The sequence below is a fragment of the Stegostoma tigrinum genome, chromosome 38 (assembly GCF_030684315.1).
Source record: "Stegostoma tigrinum isolate sSteTig4 chromosome 38, sSteTig4.hap1, whole genome shotgun sequence".
NCBI lineage: Eukaryota > Metazoa > Chordata > Chondrichthyes > Orectolobiformes > Stegostomatidae > Stegostoma > Stegostoma tigrinum.
Window position 1 is genome coordinate 18,411,863 of NC_081391.1, and position 23,998 is coordinate 18,435,860.

A 23,998-nucleotide genomic window follows, 5' to 3' on the forward strand; every position below is an offset into this window, starting at 1 on the left:
TTCGGGAACAAGCAAACAACAGAGGTGTTACACAAATATTTTGCATCAGCTTTTACAGTGAAAGATGCTTCGAACATTCCATTAATACTACAGAATACAGGGTAGGAATTAAGAACCGTCACCATTACTAGAGAACTAATGGCAGACAAACTAATGGGGCTAAAGGCAGATAAATACCCTAGCCTTGATGATCTGCTTTCTAGAATCCAAAAAGAGGTAGAGACAGAGATAGTGGATGCATTTTCCAAATTACATTCTGGAGATTTTGGAAAAGTGCCAGAGAATTGGAAAACTGCTAATGAAATACCACTAATTAAAAAGGGAGAGAGGCTAAAAGCAGTATCTATAAGCCAATTAGTCCAACATCTATTGTTGGAGAAGATTTGGTGTAAATTATGAAGGAAGTAATAGCAGAGCATTTCTAATCTAATCAAGCAGAGTCAACATAGCTGCATGAAAGGTAAATCATGTCTGACTAATTTAGTACAGTTTTTCAATGAAGTCACAAAACAAGTGGATAGACCAGAACCAGCAGATGTGTTATATAGGCTTCACCAAAGTATCTCACAAAATGTTAAGTCATAGAGCCCTTGTTTTGGAGCTGGCATTTTGGCATGGATAGAGAATTGGCTCAGGGGCAGAAAACAGCGAGTGGAGATGTGGGGTCCTTTTTCAGGTTGGCAAACTGTGTGCAGTGGGGTTCCACATGGATCAGTGCTGGGACTGCAAGTGATTACCATATGTACTAATAACGTGGAGGAATTAAGTGAATGTGCTGTAGCCAAATTTGCAGGCAACACTAAAATAGGTGGAAAGGCAAGTTGTAAGAGGGTTGCAAACAGTTTACTGAGAGATAGGTCATGTAAGTGAGCAAAAAGTTGGCAAATGAAGTATAATGTGGGAAAATGTGAAGTTATTCATTCTGGAATGGAGAACAAAAGAACAGAATATTATTTAAATGAAGTGAAATTGCACAAAGCTCCATCAAAAAGGGACTGGGGAGCACTTGTGCAGAAAACACAGAAAGCTAGCATGCAGGGGCAGCAGATAATCAGGAAGGCTAATGGAATGTTGGCCCTTATTTCAAGGGTGTTGGAGTATAAGAGTAGGAAATTCTTACTGCAACTGTACAAGGTGTTGGTGAGACCATGCATGGAGTACTGTGAACAGTTTAGTCCTCTTATTTAAGGAAAAATGTCTTTTCATTGGAGGCAGTTCTGAGAAAGTTCACGAAAATGATCCCCTGAATAGAGGGATTGTCTCATGAGCAAAGATGAGGGAATCGAGGCTCATGGGGAAAGGACAACAAAAGTGAGTGTGAGGAATGTCACATCAACCATGATTGCACTGAATGGCAGAGCAGGTTTCAGGGGCTGAACAGCTGTCCCTTTTCCTTATGGTCCTTAAAATAGTTTGAAAATGGTCAGCAGGCTATGCTGCATGCATGGTGAAAAAAATAGCTAACTTGTTAAGATAATAAAGTGCGAAGCTGGATGAACACAGCAGGCCAAGCAGCATCTCAGGAGCACAAAAGCTGACGTTTCGGGCCTAGACCCTTCATCAGAGAGGGGGATGGGGTGAGGGTTCTGGAATAAATAGGGTGAGAGGGGGAGGCGGACCGAAGATGGAGAGAAAAGAAGATAGGTGGAGAGAGTATAGGTGGGGAGGTAGGGAGGGGATAGGTCAGTCCAGGGAAGACGGACAGGTCAAGGAGGTGGGATGAGGTTAGTAGGTAGGAAATGGAGGTGCGGCTTGGGATGGGAGGAAGGGATGGGTGAGAGGAAGAACAGGTTAGGGAGGCGGAGACAGGCTGGGCTGGTTTTGGGATGCAGTGGGTGGAGGGGATGAGCTGGGCTGGTTTTGGGATGCGGTGGGGGGAAGGGGAGATTTTGAAGCTGGTGAAGTCCACATTGATACCATTGGGCTGCAGTGTTCCCAAGCGGAATATGAGTTGCTGTTCCTGCAACCTTTGGGTGGCATCATTGTGGCACTGCAGGAGGCCCATGATGGATATGTCATCTAAAGAATGGGAGGAGGAATTGAAATGATTCGCGACTGGGAGGTGCAGTTGTTACGGAACCCTGCCCACGGCCGAAGCCAATGGAACTCCGCCCACGCTGACGGAACCCCGCCCACAACCTCCACAGCCAGCAACCCCAGAGAAGACAGCCACACAGAGCCCTGCCGAATCTTCACCATCCCTGCAGACCTCCTACTGACTGAGGACAAACGGTCAGTCCTAAGCAAGGGGCTCACCTTTGCCCCCCTTACAACCACACATCAACGAATACCAGTCACGTTTGGACATAGGCGGCAGAAAAACTGCTCTTCGCCTCCACGCTTCCTTTTTCAACTGGGAGCCTAACCCTCCCTCCACTGGCCCCTTCACCCGCTTCCAACCAAAGTCCTCCTCTTGGACACCACCCCCAGGCCTCCTACCCTCCCTCAACCTCTTCATCTCCAATTGCTGTCGAGACATTAACCGCCTCAACCTCTCCACCCCTCACCCACTCCAACCTCTCCCCCGCAGAAAGGGCAGCCCTCCGCTCCCTCCGCTCCAACCCCAACCTCACCAAACCCGCAGACAAGGGTGGCGCATTGGTAGTATGGCGCACTGACCTCTACATCGTCGAGGCCAAGCGCCAACTCTCCGACACCACCTCCTACCGCCCCCTCGATCATGACCCCACCCCCGAGCACCAAACCATCATCTCCAACACCATTCATGACCTCATCACCTCAGGGGACCTCCCACCCACAGCCTCCAACCTTATTATTCCTCAACCCCGCACGGCCCGTTTCTATCTCCTTCCCAAAATCCACAAACCCGCCTGCCCTGGTCGACCCATCGTCTCAGCCTGTTTCTGCCCCACCGAACTCATTTCCACCTATATGGACACCATTTTCTCCCCTTTGTCCAGGAACTCCCTACCTACATCCGTGACACCACCCACGCCCTCCAGAACTTCCAATTCCCTGGCACCCAACACCTGATTTTCACCATGGACATCCAGTCCCTATACACCTGTATTCCGCATGCAGATGGCCTCAAGGCCCTCCGCTTCTTCCTGTCCTGCAGGCCCGACCAGTCCCCCTCCACCGACACTCATCCGCCTAGCCGAACTCGTCCTCACCCTCAACAACTTCTGTTTCGATTCTTCCCACTTCCTACAGAAAAAGGGGGTGGCCATGGGCACCCACATGGGCCCCAGCTATGCCTGCCTCTTTTTCGGTCACGTGGAACAGTCCCGCTTCCGCACCTACACAGGCCCCAAACCCCACCTCTTCCTCTGTTACATTGATGACTGTATCAGCGCCACCTCTTCCTCCCCAGAGTTTGAACAGTTCATCCACTTCAACACCTTCCACCCCAACCTTAAGTTCACCTGGGCCATCTCCAATACATTCCTCACCCTCCTGGACCTCTCAGTCTCCATCTCAGGCAACCAGCTTGTAGCTGATGTCCATTTCAAGCCCACTGACTCCCACAGCTACCTAGAATACACCTCCTCCCACCCACCATCCTATTCCCAATTCCTCCGCCTCCGACGCATCTGCTCCCACGATGAGGCATTCCACTCCCGCACATCCCAGATATCCAAGTTCAAGGACCACAACTTTCCCCCCACAGTGGTCAAGAACGCCCTTGACCGCGTCTCCCGCAACACATGCCTCACACCCCACCCCCGCCACAACCGCCCAAAGGGGATCCCCCTCGTTCTCACACACTACCCCACCAACCTCCGGTTACAACGCATCATCCTCTGACACTTCCACCATCTACAATCCGACCCCACCACCCAAGCTATTTTTCCATCCCCACCCTTGTCTGCTTTCCGGACAGACCACTCTCTCCGTGACTCCCTTGTTCGCTCCACACTGCCCTCCAACCCCACCACACCCAGCACCTTCCCCTGCGACCACAGGAAGTGCTACACTTGCCCCCAAACCTCCATCCTCACCCCCATCTCAGGCCCCAAGATGACTTTCCATATTTAACAGAGGTTCACCTGCACATCTGCCAATGTGGTATAATGTATCCGTTGTACCCAATGTGGCTTCCTATACATTGGGTAAACCAAGCGGAGTCTTGGGGACCGCTTTGCAGAACACCTCCGCTCGGTTCGCAATTAACAACTGCACCTCCCAGTCGCGAATCATTTCAACTCCCCCTCCCATTCTTTAGATGACATGTCCATCATGGGCCTCCTGCAGTGCCACAATGATGCCACCCGAAGGTTGCAGGAACAGCAACTCATATTCCACTTGGGAACCCTGCAGCCCAATGGTATCAATGTGGACTTCACCAGCTTCAAAATCTCCCCTTCCCCCACCGCATCCCAAAACCAGCCCAGTCTGTCTCCGCCTCCCTAACCTGTTCTTCCTCTCACCCATCCCTTCCTCCCACCCCAAGCCGCACCTCCATTTCCTACCTACAAACCTCATTCCGCCTCCTTGACCTGTCCGTCTTCCCTGTACTGACCTATCCCCTCCCTACCTATACTCTCCTCTGCACCTACCTTCTTTTCTCTCCATCTTTGGTCCGCCTCCCCCTCTCTCCCTATTTATTCCAGAACCCTCACCCCATCCCCCTCTCTGATGAAGGGTCTAGGCCCAAAACGTCAGCTTTTGTGCTCCTGAGATGCTGCTTGGCCCGCTGTGTTCATCCAGCTCCACACTTTGGTCTTGGATTCTCCAGCATCTGCAGTTCCCATTATCTGATACATTTTTAACCTAACTTGTTAACTCTGTTTTCTTCTCCACAGACACTGCCAGACCTGCTGAGCTTTTCCAGCAACTTTGTTCTTGTAACTTGTTTGTTGCTTTTATGGATACTTTCTTCTGAAAGTTTAATGTATCTTCATTCAGTGTTTCACAAACTCCGCCTTTCCCTACTTGTTCATTTCCAAAACAGACACTTGTGCAAAGAGCATTGCTCCTAACATGGCTGGAGGGCTCGCTTAGTAAAGCTGCTTGTCCAAACCTGCTGAACTTGGAACTCATAGGGACATGTTTGCTCCATTGCTGTGTGAAATGGTAAAGAATTCACTATCCATGTTCGACTAAGAGGAGAGTGCTCATAATTGTGGTCATTCCACCACATGCTTGATCTATAATGTTTGTATGACCCACAGGAAGATCCACAACTGCAGATATAGGTCTATCCAATATCATTTTCATGGGATATGTTGAGAGTTGCTCCTCCACTTTAATCACAAATTCCTTTCCTTTTGACTGTATTACACTCAAATTGAACAAAACCCTTTCCTATTCACCCACACTACTCCATTCCAATGGCCCAAATCCTCTTCCCATTCATCAACGCTATTAGATTCCAATAAACCAAAATTCTTCTCATTCATCCTCACCATAACAGCCCAGTAAACAAACTCCCTTCCTATGCATCAACAATATGGCTCAGTCGGCTCAACAACTGGTTCGCAATGTGAAAGGATAGTAACAGCGTGGATTCAGTTTCTACACCAGCTGAGGTTACAATGAAGGCCTGTCCTTCTTAACCTCTTCTATTCCTGAGGTGTGCTGACTGTCAAATTAAATCGTTACCAATAGTCTCTCTCTAATGAGAGAGCAGGCCTACAATCTGATAAGACTATGGCAACTTTATCTTTACATTCAATAGACCAAACCCCTTCCCATTCACTTTCACTATTAAGTTCCAGCCTACCAAATCTTCTCCTATTAATCCATATTATTACATTTCAGTAGAGTCTGAGAGTCATGCAACATGAAAACAGACTCTTCGGTCCAACCAGTCCACGCCGAACATAATCCCAAACTAAACTAGCCCTACCTGCCTGCTCCTGACCTATATCCCTTCAAACCTTTCCTGAAGACAATTATCCAAATGTCTCTTAAATGTCGTAATTGCACCCATATCCACCATGTCAACAGGACAGTCATTCCACATGCGAGCTACCCTCTGTGCAAAACATTTACTGCTCGTGTCCATTTTAAATCTCTCTCCTCTCACCCTAAAATCTGCCCACTGGTCTTGAAATCCCCCATCCTATGGAAATAAAACAACTACAATTAACTCCATCTATACCCCTCATTATTTTATAAACTCCTATCAGGAACGCTTTCCTATTCACACATGTTATTGCATTCTGATAGATTCAACCCCCTGCCCATTCATTCACACTATCCCATTCCAATTTACCAAAGCCATTTCTATTCACCCACATTGTTACATTCTAATAGACTAAACCCTTCCCATTCACCCACAAAGACTGTATTCCAATGGGAAAAAAACCACCTTCCCATACACTTATACTTTTGTATTCCTATGACTAAAACTCTTTCCTATTTACCCGCACTGTTAATTTCCAGTGTACCAACTGTCTCTAACTGAGGAATTCTAAGCAACCAAACCAATTCCTCCCATTACGATCTTTCTTACTCAACAGTTCCCATTTGTTTGCGATGGTAACTCACTGATCCTTTTGGTACACAGAATTTTATCTGATCGACTAAAGCTTTTACCATTACATCAAATGTACAAGAATTTCTATTCAAGGAAAATTTTTTGACCTCAAATATTCTGCACTTAACAACAAGCTTGTACAGTACAATGTAATCAATTCACTTCCAATTGGTGTTGAGAGGCACCCTGATCATCTAGAAATTAAAGTGTTAGCCAGAGTGTTCTGTTGCTTTTATATAGATCGAGTTGCTGAATTAACGATTACATGGGATGTGCTACAAGCATTTAGCATAGCTATTTTTATCTGCAGTTTCATGGAAGCCTTGATCCATCCTTAATCCTGATTAAAGCCTGCGGAGCAGTCTTGCTTTCATCACCATTGATTATTCTTGTCACAAATAACATCTATTCAGAGATCAGTTGAAACCAGTCATTTTCATGATGCTAATGGCACTTAAAAATGGGCTTTATTTTCCCACAATCTGCGACACAGTCCTGGCACTGTTGTATGTTAAAACTCTTTGGGACAAAACTGACTCCAGCTCCTGGGGGCTTGTGGAAAAGATGTCGGGGGCTGGTGGGGGCATCCATTAGACAAGGCCTTTAAAATTATCAAAGAGCTCAATAAGATTGACAAATGGATGTTTCCACTTGTATTGGAGACCAGAACTGGGAATTATACTCTTTCATAAATTCAATGGGGAGTACTGGATAGTAATACTGGGTAAATCCAGATCCCAGACTGAAACCTGACTTAATAGGCATAACATTTATTTTTGCCACTTGCTTGCTATCGTGGTCAATCATTGAGTCTATTCACAAGATATTGATAATGTGCTTTTAGCAAAAGATCCTCCAGGTTATTACACAGAAAAAAAATAAACAAATTATATAATCCTGTATTAAAACAATTTGAAACAGTCTTTGTTACAAATATCAGAAATAAAAATTCAACCCTCGACAACAACCACACAGATTTGGAAACTTCAATGAAGGGTCACCACATTTCCACTTTAAAAGTTTCTTCTTCAGTGATCATGGTCACACTCAGTGTCTTTCCAGCAAACCTCTATATTCAGTCAATACTACCTTGTTTCGTTAACATCTCTTCATGGGATCCTTAAACAAATTGCTAACAAAGGTCACTTATTTCTTAACATGAATTCATAGAATAGAATCCCTACAGTGCAGAAGCAGGCCATTTGGCCCATCAAGTCCACACTGCTCCTCCAAGAGCATTCTACCTCATTCCCATAACCCTGCATTCCCCATTGCTAACCCACCTCACCTACAAGTCCCTGAACACTATGGGCAATTTGGCACGGCCAATCCACTTAGCTTTTACATCTTTGGACTGTGGGAGGAAACCAGAACAAATTCACACAGACACATGGAGAATGTTCACACTCCACACAGACAAGCATCCAAAGCTGGCATCAAACACGGATCCCTAACGCTGTGAGGCAGCAGTGCTAACCACTGAGCCACCATGCCATACTTGAGCTCCGCTTCCACTGTCTTCTATTACTGGAATTTTTCTGCTAATGTCAGTTAAGCCATTCCCTTTAGCCCGAAGTCCTTTGGACGCTGCTAAGACAACAGTATCTTTGTCACCATTGACTTGTTCTCTCTACCAGAAATCTGCACTTTCACTAATCTTCTAGACAGTTTTTTTTCCCCCAAAAGGAAACCTTTCTCCAAATTCCTGTGACATTGGACACCTTGTTAATATGAGTTTTGTTAAGAAAAATAAGACATGGTGGTAAAGGTTTTCACTTCTACTCACCAAGACTGGTATAAAAATGCCAAGTTGCAAGAGGAGTATTAATGTTGGTCCCTTGAAAGTTTGGTATTCTTGCATCTTGCAAGATGAAAAGTTTTGTTGGAGTGTCTTTTTTTTAACAGCAGTGTGTTTTCTTTTTGTGAAAGAGTTTTACAGATCTTCAATGCTTTATGTACATGAGCTCTTGGGTCCTCTTTGTTCCGCTGAGAAATTGTAGAAGATTCCTTCTGTTTCTGTAATGTTCCCATTCCCATTTTTCCTAAGATGCTAACTCCCTTGCTTTTATTTCTTCCCAATGCAGAATCCTAGAGAAGCGGCAGAATGTGGGAGAAACAATTGAGTTGACTGAAGATGGTCGAGCGATTGGAGTGGCAGAGAAAAGGCAGCCCATTGTGGACTGCACATGCTTTGGGCTGCCAAAGCGTTACGTCATTGCCATGATGAGCGGCCTGGGCTTCTGCATCTCTTTTGGGATCCGCTGTAATCTCGGGGTAGCCATCGTGAGCATGGTGAACAACAACACAGTCTACAGCAACGGGAAGCTCATCATGGAGGTAGGAGGAAGAAGTCTGAAGAAGACTTGAAACTCTAACTCTGTTTCTCTCTCTGCAGATGCTACCAGGCATGCTGGGTTTCTCCAGCATTCTCTGCATTTGTTCCAGATTTCCAGCATCTGCAGGACTATGCCTTTACTGGTGCTAGAAAGAAGCTGGCAACAGTAACAATAATGTTTGCCTGTATAAAGTGCCTCAACCATAGCTATACACATTCCACAGAATATCACTGTTGTGGCATATATGCCGCACTCAGTCACTGAGTCATCGAGATAAGCAACACTGAAACAGACCCTTCGGTCCAACTTGTCCATGCCAGCCAGATATCCTAATTTAATCCCGATCCATTTGCCATATTTGGCCATATCCCTCTACACCCTTCCTATTCATATGCCCGTCCAGATGCTTGTTGTCAATGTGCCAGCCTCCACCATATCCTCTGGCAGCTCATTCCACACTCACTCTGTGAAAATGTTGCTCCTTAAGTCCCTTTTAAGTCTTTCCACTCTCACCTTAAACCTATGCCCTCTCGTTTTGGAATTTCCCACACTAGGGAAAAGACCTTGACTATTAACCTTATTCATGCCACTCTTAATTTTATAAACATCCCTCAGCCTCCGACACTCTGGGGAAAATAGCCCCAGCCTATTCAGCCTCTCCCTGTCGCCCACTCAAAGTTGGTTAAAAACTTTATTATGAAGCAAAAGATTCTAATGCCTAACTCTCTCTAAATATCTCTTGAAGTCCCTTGATTTCTACCTCTAAAGCTATAGCTATCTCTGAAAGCTCTAATCCTGAATTCTTCCTCACTCTGAAAGTTCTGTCTCAACTCTGAGATCAAGTACAGCAGGAAAAGTTTATTTATATAAAATTCTGCATGAGCAAATGGTTTCAAACCATTCCCAGTCTTGGCCTACATCATTCACAGCCTTGCATCTCTGGGAAGCAGATTCTATAGAGAAGCAGACTGGTAGAAGATGCAGATTTGAATAAACAGAGGGGGAAAATGCTTGAGCTGATCAACTACAGTGACTTCATTTTTTTAAAAACTGAAAGAACTGCAGGTATTGGAAATCAAACCAAAAAACACAAATTGCTGGAAAAACTCAGCAGGCCTGGTAGTATCTGTACATGGAAATCAGAGTTCCACAAAAGGATCACCAGATCCAAAATGTTATCTCTGCTTTCTCTGAATAGCTGCTGCCAACTAGTCCAGCTGAGTTTCTCCAGCAATTTTTGTCTTTGATACTCAAACTTCATCTCCACGAACTCCGTTAACCTCTTACTTCTCCACATCAATTACCAAACAGGTTTCACACTGAACCACATACTAGTACCCACGAACCAAATTATATTTTTGGAACGGACGGGCGAGGGGTGGTATGGTGTGCAGGTGGCCCCTGCAAATGTTCCAGTAATTTTTACGGCAATTTATTTTATGAAAATGATCACAAAATAGTGAAAATAATGTGCAGTGTTAAGGGGAAAATGTGGGAGCATGGCTTAAATTCATAGTGCTCTTCCGGAGCGTCAGTACTGATACAATGGGCTGAATATCCTCCCTCTTCACTGGGACAATGCTGTAATGGTCACAGAAGGACTCACTGTACTTGTGCTAATTCTTTGAAAGAGCAGTTGTTCTTTGACACACAGCCCCTGTTGATGGTTCTCCAACAGGAACAACTCTTAATTGTTCCTAGGAAAGATTATTTTTTGTTAATGATGGAATTTGAAGGGGCATGTGTCTGTGGATTGAAGAAAGCATTTCTGATGGTCATATTCATAGATTCGTAGCATTGGTTACTGTGCTGAAGGAGGCCATTCAGCCCTATATGTTTGTGCTAGCTCTCTTCTTTAGTCACGTACTGCACTTTGAGTGTCCAAGTGACAATCTGCAATTTCATTCATCCTTCACAGAAAAGGAGAGAGAGAGAGAGTGACCATTGATGATGAGAAGGGGGCAGCTCTTATGTGCAATCTGTACATTGAGAAGAGACAGCTCTCGAGGCCTTACAGAGCAAATTAGTTCAATATCAGTCAGAATTCTACAACTCTCACATTTGCAGCCTTCCCTCACCCCCAGGAACAGGCTGGCATGTGGGGACATTGGTATCAAGTAAAATCAGGAGCAATGCGGGGGGGGGGGGGGGGGGGGGGGGGAGCCACACCCATAGTCTACCCACCTTACCAGCTGTGGGTCAGGTAGGTTACCCGTAGTGCAACTACTGCCCATTCAGTGGGGCGGTGATGGCCTAGTGGTGTGGTATTATCACTACACACTTAATCCAGAGATCTAGGTAATGGACTAGGGATTTGGGTTCAATCCAACCATGGGAGAGTTTGAATTCAACATTTTTAAAAAGTCTAGAATTAAGATGACCATGAAACCAATTGTTGGGGAAAAATCCATCTGGGTCACTGATGCCCTTTTGGGGATGGAAATTTCTGTTCTCACCTGTAGTTGCCTACAGGTGACTCGATCTACAGCAATGTGGTTGACTCTCAGACTGCCCTCTGAGCAATTAGGGTTGAGCAAAAATCACAGGCACAGCCAGTGATGCCCACATCCCATTAAGTAGATATTTCTAAAAATCATATCGCACCTGACTTTATTCATTATTCAATTATATCATGGGGCCCTGAAGCCCATAGAGCTCAATTCAAGGGTCACTTCCATACAACAGAGAGGATTGTGGAACAATTATCCGTTACCCTCTGGTTTGGTGCCATTCTATAAGATGGTGTTAAGACAGAATGGTCAAGGAGAAAGCAAAGCCAAAATCTGTTTTCAGGCTTAGACTTCAAAGTTACACTACCTGTTATATGCTGACATTAATTTTGCTGTGCAAGGTAATCATAGATATATCAGGTTCTGACTGATAATTGCACTAGGTAAGTTATAGAGTCGTACAGCATGGAAACAGACCCTTCCATCCAACTCACCCATGCCGAACAGACATCCCAATCGGACCTCATCCCATTTGCCAGCAACTGGTCCTTGTGCCTCTAAACCCTTCCTATTTATGTACCCATCCAGATGCCTCTTAAATGTTGTAATTGTACCAGCCTCCACTACTTCTTCTGGTAGCTCAATCCAAACATGCATCACCCTCTGCGTGAAAAAGTTGCCCCTTAGGTCCTTTTTGAATATTTCCCCTCTTACCATAAGCCTGTGCCCTCTAGACTCCCTCATACTAGGAAAAAGACCTTGGCCCTATTCAGGCCCCTCAACTATTCTTTCTTCTTTGTGTGTTTGTGTCTGCGTGCTTTCTGGAAATAAATTTCTAACCCTGTCTGGTGTAGTGTGTTCTAACTCAGCCCACACTGTAGTATTTATACCTAGTGATGTGCAACTCAGCAACATCTCCACAACATTGCTCCAGGGTCCAGAATACCTTACATAACAGATTAACTAGACATTGTAATGGGTTTTGCCTAAATAAACAGTCTGTAAATAAAGGCAACTGATAAAGAATCAGAGGAATAGATGAGGAAAGTTTTTATTTTATGCCATGCATGGATTCAAGGAATAGCATGTATAGTAAAGATCTAATTCATTTCCTTTTTTTTCTAGAAAGCTAAATTTAACTGGGATCCAGAGACGGTGGGAATGATTCATGGATCCTTCTTCTGGGGCTATATTGTTACGCAAATTCCAGGAGGCTACATCTCCCAGAAATTTGCTGCCAACAGGTACAGAACTTTTCCAACCATTGGTTAGATAAAATGAGTGAAGTGGCGAAAACTTGCAAAATGAAAATTAACAGGCAAAATGTTATGAAGTTTGACAAAAATGTTTTATTCATTCTGTCAAGAGATAAGGGATGTGGGCATCTTTAACAAGACTGGCATTGTTTACCCATCTCTAATTGTCCTTAAACTGAGTGACTTTCTACACCATTTCAGAGGGCAGCATGTTGGCACCCCTTCATTCTGAGACTATGCCCTCTGGTTGTAGACTCTCCCGAGAAGGGGAAGCACCCTCAGTTTTTGACCCTTAAAAATCCTGTATATTTCAATGAGATCACCTTTCATTCTTCTAAACTCTAATGAGTAGATTTGGGAGTCAGTCTGGAGCCCTATGTGGATCATCAGACCAGGTAAGGGTGGAAGATTTCTTTCCCCAAAGAAGATTAGTGAATCAGATGGGGTTTAACAATTGACAACAGATGACATGCTCACTCTAATTCGAAATCCTACTAATTGAGTTTAGGCATTTTTAACACGATCCCAGAGCACTAACCTGGGTCTCTGGATTGCTAACCCAGAGATAACTACCACACAACCAACCCGTGACTTATTATTGGAAAAGGACAGTGATGAAAAAACCTTCTGATTTAAAGAGGTTAAGAGGAAAGAGAAAGCATCTTTGCAGAAGCTAATTGTCATAAAGAACGCAGAGCTAGTATAGCAATGGCAAAGAATGCATTATTTGGAAAAATATTACTCTTTTGAAATCAATTCAGAGAATGTTCCCTTGTATGATCCCCAATACCAAGGGATCACCTTATGAGCAAAGCTTAAACAGGTTGGGACTCATTGGAGTTTAGAAGAATGAGAAGTGATCTATTTGAAACATATAGGCTCCTTAAAGGACTTGATAAGGTAAATGCTGAGAGGATGTTTCTCCGAGACAGAGTCTAGAACCAGAAGTTCTGAGTCTAGAACCACAGTCTCTGAATAAAGGAGCTCCAATTTAAGATTGAGATTAGAAGGAACCAATTCCCACATACTGACTTTGTTAATCGACAACATGAGGGTGGATGTTGAAAAGCTGTTTCCCCTTGTGGGAGAGCCTAGAGCTAAGGATCACTTTTTAAAATGAGGGGTCACTCATTTAAGACAGGTAGAAGAATATTTTTCTCAGATTGAGAGGAGTCTTTGGAACTCTTTTCCTCAAAGGATAGTGAAAACAGAGTCTTTGGATATGTTGAAGGCAGAGATAGATAGGTTGTTGAGAAGCGAGCAGAGGGCTAAAAGGTTTAGGACGGTAGGTGGGAAGCTGGCATAATCATATTGGCTATGATCTGGATGATTAGACTCGAAGGGCTGGATTGTCTACTCCTAAATTCAAATGTATGAACAAGGAATAGAATGATATTAAACAGACTGAAATTGAAAACAGGCGGTCCCTACAACCAATTGGAAAGGGAAATTCAAAACTAAAGGTGGGGAGAAATAAGTAAAGGACCAGCTCTTGTGAAGATCACAAGGGCAGCACGGTGGCTCAGTGGTTAGCACTGTAGCCTCAGTGTCAGGGACCCAGGTTCGTCCCCAGCCTCGGGTGACTGTCTGTGTGGAGCTTGCACATTCTCCCTGTGGGTTTCCTCCGGGTGCCCTGGCTTCCTCCCACAGTCCAAAGATGTGCAGGTTAGGTGGATCAGCCATGCTAAATTGCCCATATAGTGTCCAGAGTTATAGGGGGATGGGTCTGGGTGGGATGCCTCAAGGGACAGTGTGGACTTGGGCCAAACGGCCTGTTTCCACACTGTAGGGAGTCTGATCTAAAAATAGTTGGCAGGCGTCTCTGAAATGGGTAAAGAGTCCTTCCAGAATGGCACAAACTGTTAAATGTAAAGTTCAACTTCACTTTCCACAGAACTTTCAATCCTATTTGTATTCAACCATAATGAATAATCCCAGTGATTTAGTGAAGAAACAGAACTGACATGGCATCTGAGGAGTTCTGGGGAACAGTCACCGGACTCAAAATGTTAAATCTGATTTCTCTCCACAGGTGCTACCAGACCTGTTGAGCTTTTCCAGCACTATCTGCTTTTGTTTCTGATTTACATCACCTATAGTTATTTCAGTTTTTGTTTGACATAGGATTTGTTCTGAAGCAGAGACAAACAAACAGTCAAACTAACAGTCTTTCTACCTCTGTTTACAACACAATAACATTAAACTACTGAAGACCCCTGATAATTTTCCAGTGATTCCTAACCAGACTCTTGAATAGCTAGTTCCAGGCTTTGTGAATAATTAATTCCAACACCAGTTTCTTTTTATCTCAACCAAAATTCTTAACTATTTATTAAATACACAATAACTTTAACAGAGGCAAAAATAAACAAGGTAAACTGATTGTCAATGCTTTAAATCCAGAACATTTGTTTTCAGCACCTTTGCACCAAAGACAGAGAGCCAAACTAGCATAGTTAAGGAATTAATAAAAGGAAGTAACAAAACTGGCCGGATACTTAAATGGCTAGCTTTCATGATGTGTTTTTTTTTATGAGCATCCCATCATTTATGGGATGTAGGTGCCACTGGCCAGAGCAACATTTATTGCTCATTTCTAATTATCTAGAGGGCAGTTAAGTGTACAACCACAATGCTGTGGGTCTGGAGTCATGTGTAGGTCAGCCCAGGTAGGGTTGGCAGATTTCCTCCCCTGGACGACAGTGAAGCTGATGATTTTTCCAATTCTTTGTTCACTTTTTCTGAAATGTTGATCGGGCTACCTTCTCAGCTTCTTAAGCATAGGCAGTAATTCTTCTCAATCAGCTTTCTACAGTTTGCACTTCCAGAAGCTATTGTGGAAAATAAGGCAAAGCAGCCACCAAGCTTATCTCCTCCAGAAAACACAGATCAAAAACAACTCCAACTTTGATTCCATCCTCAGACTGATCATCTCTTTCCAAGGCCTCAATTACCATTCAACTTCCATCTGCTCAAACAGAGTCTCTTCCACACTTGCTGGAACCCATTCCCATGCTCTGGCCTTGTTAAGAGCCAACGTCAGCTTACCATTTAAACACTGTTTTTTTGGGGCCCACTGTATCTATAAGCACCCTTTTGATCAAGATTCAGTCTGCAAGTAGCCTCCAGGCCTGGCGTCAAAGAAATGCTTATTCAGTCTAAGACAACAAAGTGTAGAGCTGGATGAACACAGCAGGCCAAGCAACATGCTCCCGAGATGCTGCTTGGCCTGCTGTGTTCATCCAGCTCCACACTTTGTTATCTTGGATTCTCCAGCATCTGCAGTTCCCTTTATCACCAACACTTATTCAGTCTGTTGTTTTCCTTTGACCCCCAAGCTGTTTCACAAAGTCCAGAAGCTCCCAACTCAAAAAAATCAGTAATGGCCCTAACAGGCCAAGAAAAGAGATAACAAGTCAGATGATCAAACACTTGATCACAGAGTCATGCAGTCATAGTGTCATACAGCACAGAAACAGACATTTGGTCCTACAGTCCATGCTGAACATAACCCTAAACTAAACTAGCCAGCATATTTAAAGCAAGGAAGAGAGAAATAAAATGTTTAGGAAGAAATTCCAGGGTTAAGGGCCTTAACAGGTAGGATTACGACAGGCATGGAAGGCCAAAATTAGAAAAGGCCAGAAATCCTAGTGGTTTGGAGGAGGTAACTGAGATAGAGAGGGGTGAGACCATGGAGGTATTTGAAGATGAGGATAAATCTGATGCTGTGCTGGAACGTGAGCCAATGTGGGTCAGAGTGCGTGGGACCAATGTGAATGTGGGTTGGCGGAAGCTTTATTAAGAAAGGCCTTTGCCCCATTGTCAATAGAGGGTGAAAAATGAGACTGGCCAAGAGGACATAGGAGCTGTCCATAGCAAAGGATTGAATGAGGGCTTCAGCATCTGACGTAGGGCGGTTAGAGGATACAAAAGTTGCATTTTTACGGTGCCTTTAGTCACCTTGGGACATCTTGAAGAAGTTTACAGACAGTGAATACAATCGCTGTTGCAAAGTAGGAAACACATCATTCAAGTTGTGCACAGCAAGATTCCACAAACAGCATACAGTCAGAGTCATACAGCATGGAAACAGACTACTCGGCCTAGTTCACCAATGCTGATCAAGTTTCCCAAACTAAACTAATCCAATTTGCCTGCATTTGGCCCATATCCCTCCAAACCACTCCTACTCATACCTGTCAAAATGCCTTTTAAATGTTGTAAATGTTATAACTGTACCTGCATCTACCATTTCCACTGGCAGTTCATTCCATGTATGAACTATCCTCCGTGAGAAAAAGCTGCCCCTCCTGTCCCTTTTTAAACCTTAAAACTATGCCCCGTCGTTCTGAGTTCCCCCACCCCTAGGGAAAAGGTCTTTGCTATTCACCTTATCAATGCCCCTCCTAATTTTGTAAACCTCCATAAGATCACCCCTCAACCTACTAAACTCAATAGTGTCCAATTAGTCCATGTTAATAATTTTGACGCAGGGTTAAATATTGACTCAAGACACCATAGAGAATGCCCCGTTCTTCCTCAATTAGTGCTATCGGGCCATTTACCTCCGAGAGAATTGGGGTCATCTCGGTTTTATATTACAACCGAAAGACTGTCTCTAAAAAGAGAAATGGAAAAGGGCAGTAATACATAGCAATAAATGTGGTGGTTGTACTGGAGCTCCATTTTGAAGTGTACATGATGAGTCAGATGAGTATGTGTCTTTCGCTATGTTTAACAGTTATTTTTCCCTTCTGGAGGTGCATCACACACAGTGCTAAACTGCAGAGCCAGCCTACATTTCCACATTCCTCTCACTTCACCTGACTACAAATATTCCTGGAAACGAGTGCTCACAACATGTTTCTCACTTATTTTACATTCTTTTATGAGAATATATAAATAAAACTGCATAAATATGACGACATTTATAGAACTTATAAATTATAATTCACATAACATTTGCTCTCCAAAGCCTCAATGCCAAAGTAACTTGCTAAAAAAAGTAAACCTTTTGCACTTTGCATTTACAGGTCCAATCCTCTGCCATGAAGTGAGTGAGTCATTATAGCACATAAGGAGGCCTTTTAGCCCATCAAGTCTATGCTAGCTAGAACAATCCAGTCTCTCTCATTTGCCAATGAATATCCCAGCATTTTCCTGCATTTCTATAAAATTCATCTATGAGACGCGAATGTTACCGGCCAGGCCAATATTTATTGCCCATTCCTGAATGTCAACTGAATTGTGGTGGGTCTGGAGTCACATGCAGGCCAGACCAGGTAGGGACTGAAGACTCCTTCCCTAAGAATTTTAGGGCACCAGATGGGTTTTTCTGACAATCAACAATTCCTCTCCCTCAAAAGTTGCCACCTGAGTGGATAAGGTTGTTAAGAAAGCATATGGTGTTTTGGCTTTCATTAACAGGAGGATCAAGTTTAAGAGCTGCGAGGTTTTGCTGCAGCTCTACAAAACCCTGGTGAGATCACACTTGGAATATTGTCTCCAGTTCTGGTCACCCTATTATAGGAAAGATGTGGAGGCGTTGGAGAGGGTGCAAAGGAGGTTTACCAGGATGCTGCCTGGACTGGAGGGCTTGTCTTATGAGGTTGACTAAGCTCGGACTTTTCTGTCTGGAGAGAAGGAGGAAGAGAGGTGACCTGATCAAGGTGTACAAGGCAATGAGAGGCATGGATAGAGTCGATAGCCAGAAACGTTTCCCCAGGGCAGGATTGACTGCCATGATGGGTCATAGTTTTAAAGGCGTTAGGAGGAAGGTATATAGAGGAGCTGTCAGAGGGAGGTTCTTCACCCAGAGAGTTGTGAGCACATGGAATAGTTTGCCAGTGGTAGTCGTGGAAGCAGAGTCATTAGTGACATTTAAGCGACTGCTGGACATGCACATGGACAGCAGTGAATTGAGGGGAATGTAGGTTAGGTTATTTTATTTTTGGATTAGGATTATTCCACAGCACAACATTGTGAGCCGAAGGGCCTGTACTGTGCTGTATTTTTCTATGTTCTATGTAATGCTAAAAGTTTGAGAAGATTTGCTTGCAACCAAACCAATGGGCTTGGTGACCATGTCTACACCCTAATCAATAATGCTTTCATGGTCATTAGACTCTTAATTCCAAATTTTTACTGAATTCGAATTCCACCATCTGGGTCTCTGAATTAATAATCTAGCGATAACACCACTAGGCCATCACCTCCCCTGGAGAGAGTCTCTCCCCCGCACCCCCACCCCCCCTCCATGTGCTCATCCAATTTCCTTTTGACTTCTACCAAACCCTCTGGGCAGCAAGTTCTAAATCATTGTCACTCACACAGAACTTTAAATCTATGTCCCCCAACCCCAGCTTTGTAAGAACTGGAAAAATAACACCGTCCATTTTAACCCCTTCAGCTAGAGACAACATTCCTGCTAGCTTTTTGGATTTTCTTGACATTTTGTGACCTTTAATAATTTGTGTGGAAGTTTCCAAGGTGACTTTCCAACACCCTGAACACTTAAGCCCCACTCACCAAGTCCCACACCACTCCTAGTCAAGTGTGAATGCCCCCTGATTCTGATACAATTCACAGGCAAAAGCTTTTGTAAGACATTGGCTCTAACTTAATTGGGCTCAGCCAAGAAACTCTTACGGATGAACAGTCTGCCACTAGCATTTACTGTTTGCTCAGGAGTAATGGGCAAAGGTTCACATTGATGCCAGGTCACCTGTTACTTGGCAAGGGTCAGTACTCTTAGTTGAAGAGAAGGGCAAAGGGGCACAAAGTTGTGGAGAGATAAATCAGTACCATAAAAGCATGAGATATAGGTCATTTTGCCAATACAATGGCATCAGCAGCGTCTCTGCAAGCTTAAACGTCTGGATAATTTTCGGCTCTCTTTCCCTTAGAGAGATGGTATTGCGCATTGAATGAATGATTTAATGCTCCTTTTTCTGCTGATGCAATGACCTGCAGGACAACTCATGGTAAGATTAATTAACAGAGTTTGAAGCATGGTGCCAAGGGATTGGCACCTTGCCCAGACATGGAGCGCACCGAGCTGCCAGCCTTTTAGACTCTCTGACAATTTGCTTTTAGCTATGAACTGGATGCTACTGCCATGTTGACAAAGAACATTCCAGCCCTCACAGAACCCTTCAGCTTCCCAGGTCACTCCGTTAAGTCCCCCACCAACCCCAAAAGGGTTTCCATCATTACTGCACTGGTGGGGCACTAGTGGATAGTAGTGTCACCTTACGAGCCAGATAATATCATTTCAAGTCCCATTCTGGAGATGCAAAGGTAAATATCTGAGCAGTCATGCCCAACACAGTTTTGTCAGAGTACTCACAGGGACTCTTTCAGGTGAGCTGTTAAATCATAAAAGTCCTACTACCCCTCTAAGATGGACATAAAAGATGCTATGGTACCAACACCAATGATATGGATAATATTTTTTCCTCCACCAACATAATTAACAAAAACGTTTTTCTGGTCGTTATCACATTCATAGGATCATGTAATCCCTACAATGCAGATAGAGGCATCCCACCCAGACCCAACCTATCCCTGTAAACCTACATTTACCATGTCAAATCCACCTAGCCTACACATTCCCTGGTCACTATGGGCAATTTAGCGTGGCCAATCCATCCAACCTACATATCTTTGGACCAAGGAATATTCTGTTAACGGAGTTTGCTGTTTGTAAATCGGTCATCACATGCCCTCCTTATGGCAACACTTCCAAAATACGTCATGCTGTAATATGTCCTTACATTGGTTCATCGTGTCTTCCGATATGCTCAGTTCAGATTTCCAGGTTATGGAACAACATCTGTTAATACACTGCACGTGACAGGAAGGCTACAGAGCAGTATGCTCTGAGTTTTCAGAGGGCCAGCCTATTAGCAGAACAACTACTAATGCCACAGTAAATCCCACTTATCACAGGCCTCTCTACATATTCATTGATCCCTATCTTTACTCTTCACTGGCAGTGAAGGGATGTGCAGAAATGATTTTTGATACAAATCTTTATTTTGCAAAGAAGCCACTCAATCCTCTTTGGAAATATTTATTTAAAGAATACAGTACAGGGCAAGGAAACGCTACTTTATTTTCATAGCCATAGTGTCATACAGGACAAAAACAGACCCTTTGGGCCAACCAGTCCACACCAAATATAATTCCAGATTAAACTAATCCCACCTGCCTGCTCCTGGCCCATATCTCTCCAAACCTTCCCTGTTCGTGTACTTATCCAAATGCCTTTTAAACTTTGTAATTGTACCCACATCAACCACTTCCTCAGGAAGCTCATCCCACAAATGAACCATGTCTCTTTAAAAATATTGTTCCTCATGTCTTTTTTTAAAATCTCTCTCCTAAAAGATGTGCCCCCCAGTCTTGAAATTCTTTCATGTTTGACGTTGTGCATTTGACAACTCCATGACCTATGTTTGCAAGGAAAAATCCCCAGTCTCTACACCGTGCAGTTTTCATTACTTCTCCATTGGAAATCCTTCTGCTAGTTACCTGTCTGAAATGAATGCCTCTTTTCTGAGTGTAGCTACCTTTTACAGTGATCAAAGAAAGAGGGATTTGTCCAGTATTGCAGGAACATTTGACATGTATACCAGCATGTTGCCAGATATTGAGGCTTTGAATTAAAAGGAGAGGCTGGGTAGGCTAGGACCTTTCTTCACTGGAGCTCAAGAGGTTGAGGGGTGACCTAATAGAGATTTGTAAAATCATGAGGGTGATTGATAAGGTGAATGGCAGGTGCCTTTTCCCTAGGGTGGGGGATTCCAAAACTCGGGGGCATATTTAAGGAGAGGGATTTAAAAAAGACGAGGAGCAGACAGTGGAATGAACTTCCAGAGAAAGTGATGGATTCAGCTGCAGTTACAGCATTTAAAAGACATCCTGGATAAGCACATGAGTAGGAACTGTTTGGAGGGATTTGGGCCAAGTACAGGCAGGTGGGACTAGTTTAGTTGGGATTATGGTTGGCGTGGACAAGTTGGGGGTCTGTTTCTGTGCTGTATGACACTATGACTCTACTTATGCACAGGGATACAGGTAGTGGATGCGAACTCAGGCTCAAAGCCAATTTCTCCTCACCAGGGATGAGGCAAGGTTTGTATATCTGAGATGTTCTCTGGTTAACGGTCTCCCCTCATCGTGTGGGCTGTGAAATCCCATGGCTTTTTTGTTTACTTATGAAGTCCTGCGGACAAATGCACTTCATTTTTACCACCTCAATTTGTAGCCTTTATTTGGGCACAATAATATCGTCTTAGAGGACAAAAGCCCTTAATACCTGTATGCGTAGCTTACTAGTGGGTGAGAACTTGTTTACAAACATGGAAGGAATATTTAGACCACAACATCTGTTCTTTCATGGAATGTGCGGATCTCTGAAAAGACCTTGATTTGTTGCTCGTTACTAAATGCCCTCTAACTGAGATGGTCTCCGGTCTATCAGCTCAGAATCAACCAGGCTGGAATCACATTAGACCAGACTAGGTAAGGATGGCAGATTTCCTTCCCAAAAGAACACCAGTGAACCTTTTGGGGTTATAAGGCAATCGATGATAATTTCATGGTTGCCCCTACTGAGGTTAATTTTATATTCCAGATTTGATTAATTTTGGTTCTGAGGAAGGATCACCAGACCCAAAACGTTAACTTGTTTTCTCCTTTACAGATGCTTCCAGATGTGCTGAGCTTTTCCAGCAACTTTCTTTTTGTTCTTGATTAATTTAATGTAAGTTCTACCAGTTTCAATACTGACATTTGAATACATAACTACAAAGCACTAGCCGAGGTCTCTAGATTGCCAGACAATGATGCCACTACACCACCATCTTCCTATAATCAAGACAACTGTTATCCTGGGAATCCTTGACTATTTCAAGGTATGGAATCAACAAGTTCTTAAGGAACATATCCAAACTACCAATTTCGGTTGTGGCAATAGCAGTGAAAACACAGGGATAGATGTCACACCATCAGTATGCAACACAGCCCAGTCTGGGATATGATTGAAGGAGCTAGCTTAGAGGCAAGATATTTTGTGGTCATTTGTGTTCTGAATGGTCCACACCTTCAGAAAGTGAAGTGGGGAGGGGCGAGCGGGAGGGAAGACGAGAAAGGGATAAATATCCTCAGTGCAGGTTGTATTATTTAGACACTATCAGCTTAAATGCATTCTCCCTTGGAAAAGGCTGAACCTCAGAAGGTGCAGGAAAGGTTACTAGTAATTTTAATGTCACAATAAACATGCAAATTGATGTACTAATAGCTGGCTGCTTTTAGTTCTAGAAACCTCCAAGACGTTCCACAAAACTATAGAGTGGTCTCCTTCTGTGCTGTGACCACTTGACCCATCATTTCTGCGTTGGCTTTAGAAGTAGTAAAAGTGTTAATCTCTGCCTTCTCCCCATAACCCTGTACATTCTTTCTGAGATAATAATCAGTACTCCTGCCCCCTCTGCAACACATTTATTCCAGATCCCAACCACTTGCTGCAAGAAAAAATACTCTTAGTGTTGTCATTGCTTCTTTTTCCAATTGTCTTAAATCTGTATCCTCAATATCTCCCACAGTTGGGAACACCTTTTCCCTAACTACTCATGTGTCGAGATTCTGTATTCCGTAAGCAAATCACCCCTCAACCTTTTCTTCAGTTGTGTAAACCCTCAGCCAGTCAACCCTAGAGAAAATAGAATATCCATATTCAGGATCATAAAGGAACAAACTGGGACAAATGAAAGTGGAAGGAAACATTATAATCTGAAGAGGACTGACAGAAGGGCTTTGGTGATAACATAGCGTGAAGGCAGATCTATGGGATGGGGGTGACACTGATCAGGCCACCCTTTGTCACGCCTTCCTAACTGCACTTGAAAACGCGTTGCCCTGAGCCACTGCGAGCCATGTGGCGTAGTGACACACACATTGCTGTTGGTAAGTGAGTTCCAGGATTTGGACACAGCGACAGTGAAGGAACACCGATTTAGTTCCGAGTTGGGATGCTAAGTATCATTTGGAAGGAAATCCTGAAGGTGGTGGTATTCACCATGCAACTGCTGCCATTATCCTACCAGGTTGGAGAGGTCCTGGGTTTCGAAGATGCTGACCTAAGTTCTCTCTTGTTTTATCTCGGAGGTCCGTGCGCAGCAATGAAGTCAATGCATTGGCAGGCAGCTGTACAGCTTAGAGGCAACATTGGTGCTGTTCTATAAATAGCTTATCTGCCCCACTGGGAACAAAAACTGCTGGAACTCTTTCAGTCTTTCTTCTTGATAAGATGAATAATTCCAGGGATCAAAACAATACCAGCTACCCTGCAAAGAGGGTCCAACTGCTCTTCTTTCTAAACCATGAAAGAAAGAGAAATTCACCCCTAGCCCATGACGTGGTGTCTGTGATGCAGATGGGTTAGTAATTAGTGTTACCCTTTACATTGTAATTCTAACTTGGTTGCAGGCAAAGCAATTCATA

At 43.8% G+C, this 23,998-nt stretch overlaps 1 protein-coding gene across 1 annotated transcript in view; it reads left to right on the forward strand.

Annotated features, from left to right (window-relative positions):
* LOC125447247 (vesicular glutamate transporter 1) overlaps positions 1-23,998 on the forward strand; it is a 91,500-nt gene that overhangs the window by 25,670 nt on the left and 41,832 nt on the right. Inside the window, exons 2-3 of the mRNA XM_048521515.2 lie at positions 8,530-8,782; positions 12,357-12,475. Coding sequence (XP_048377472.1) covers positions 8,530-8,782; positions 12,357-12,475 — 372 coding nt within the window. The remainder of the gene's footprint in view (positions 1-8,529; positions 8,783-12,356; positions 12,476-23,998) is intronic.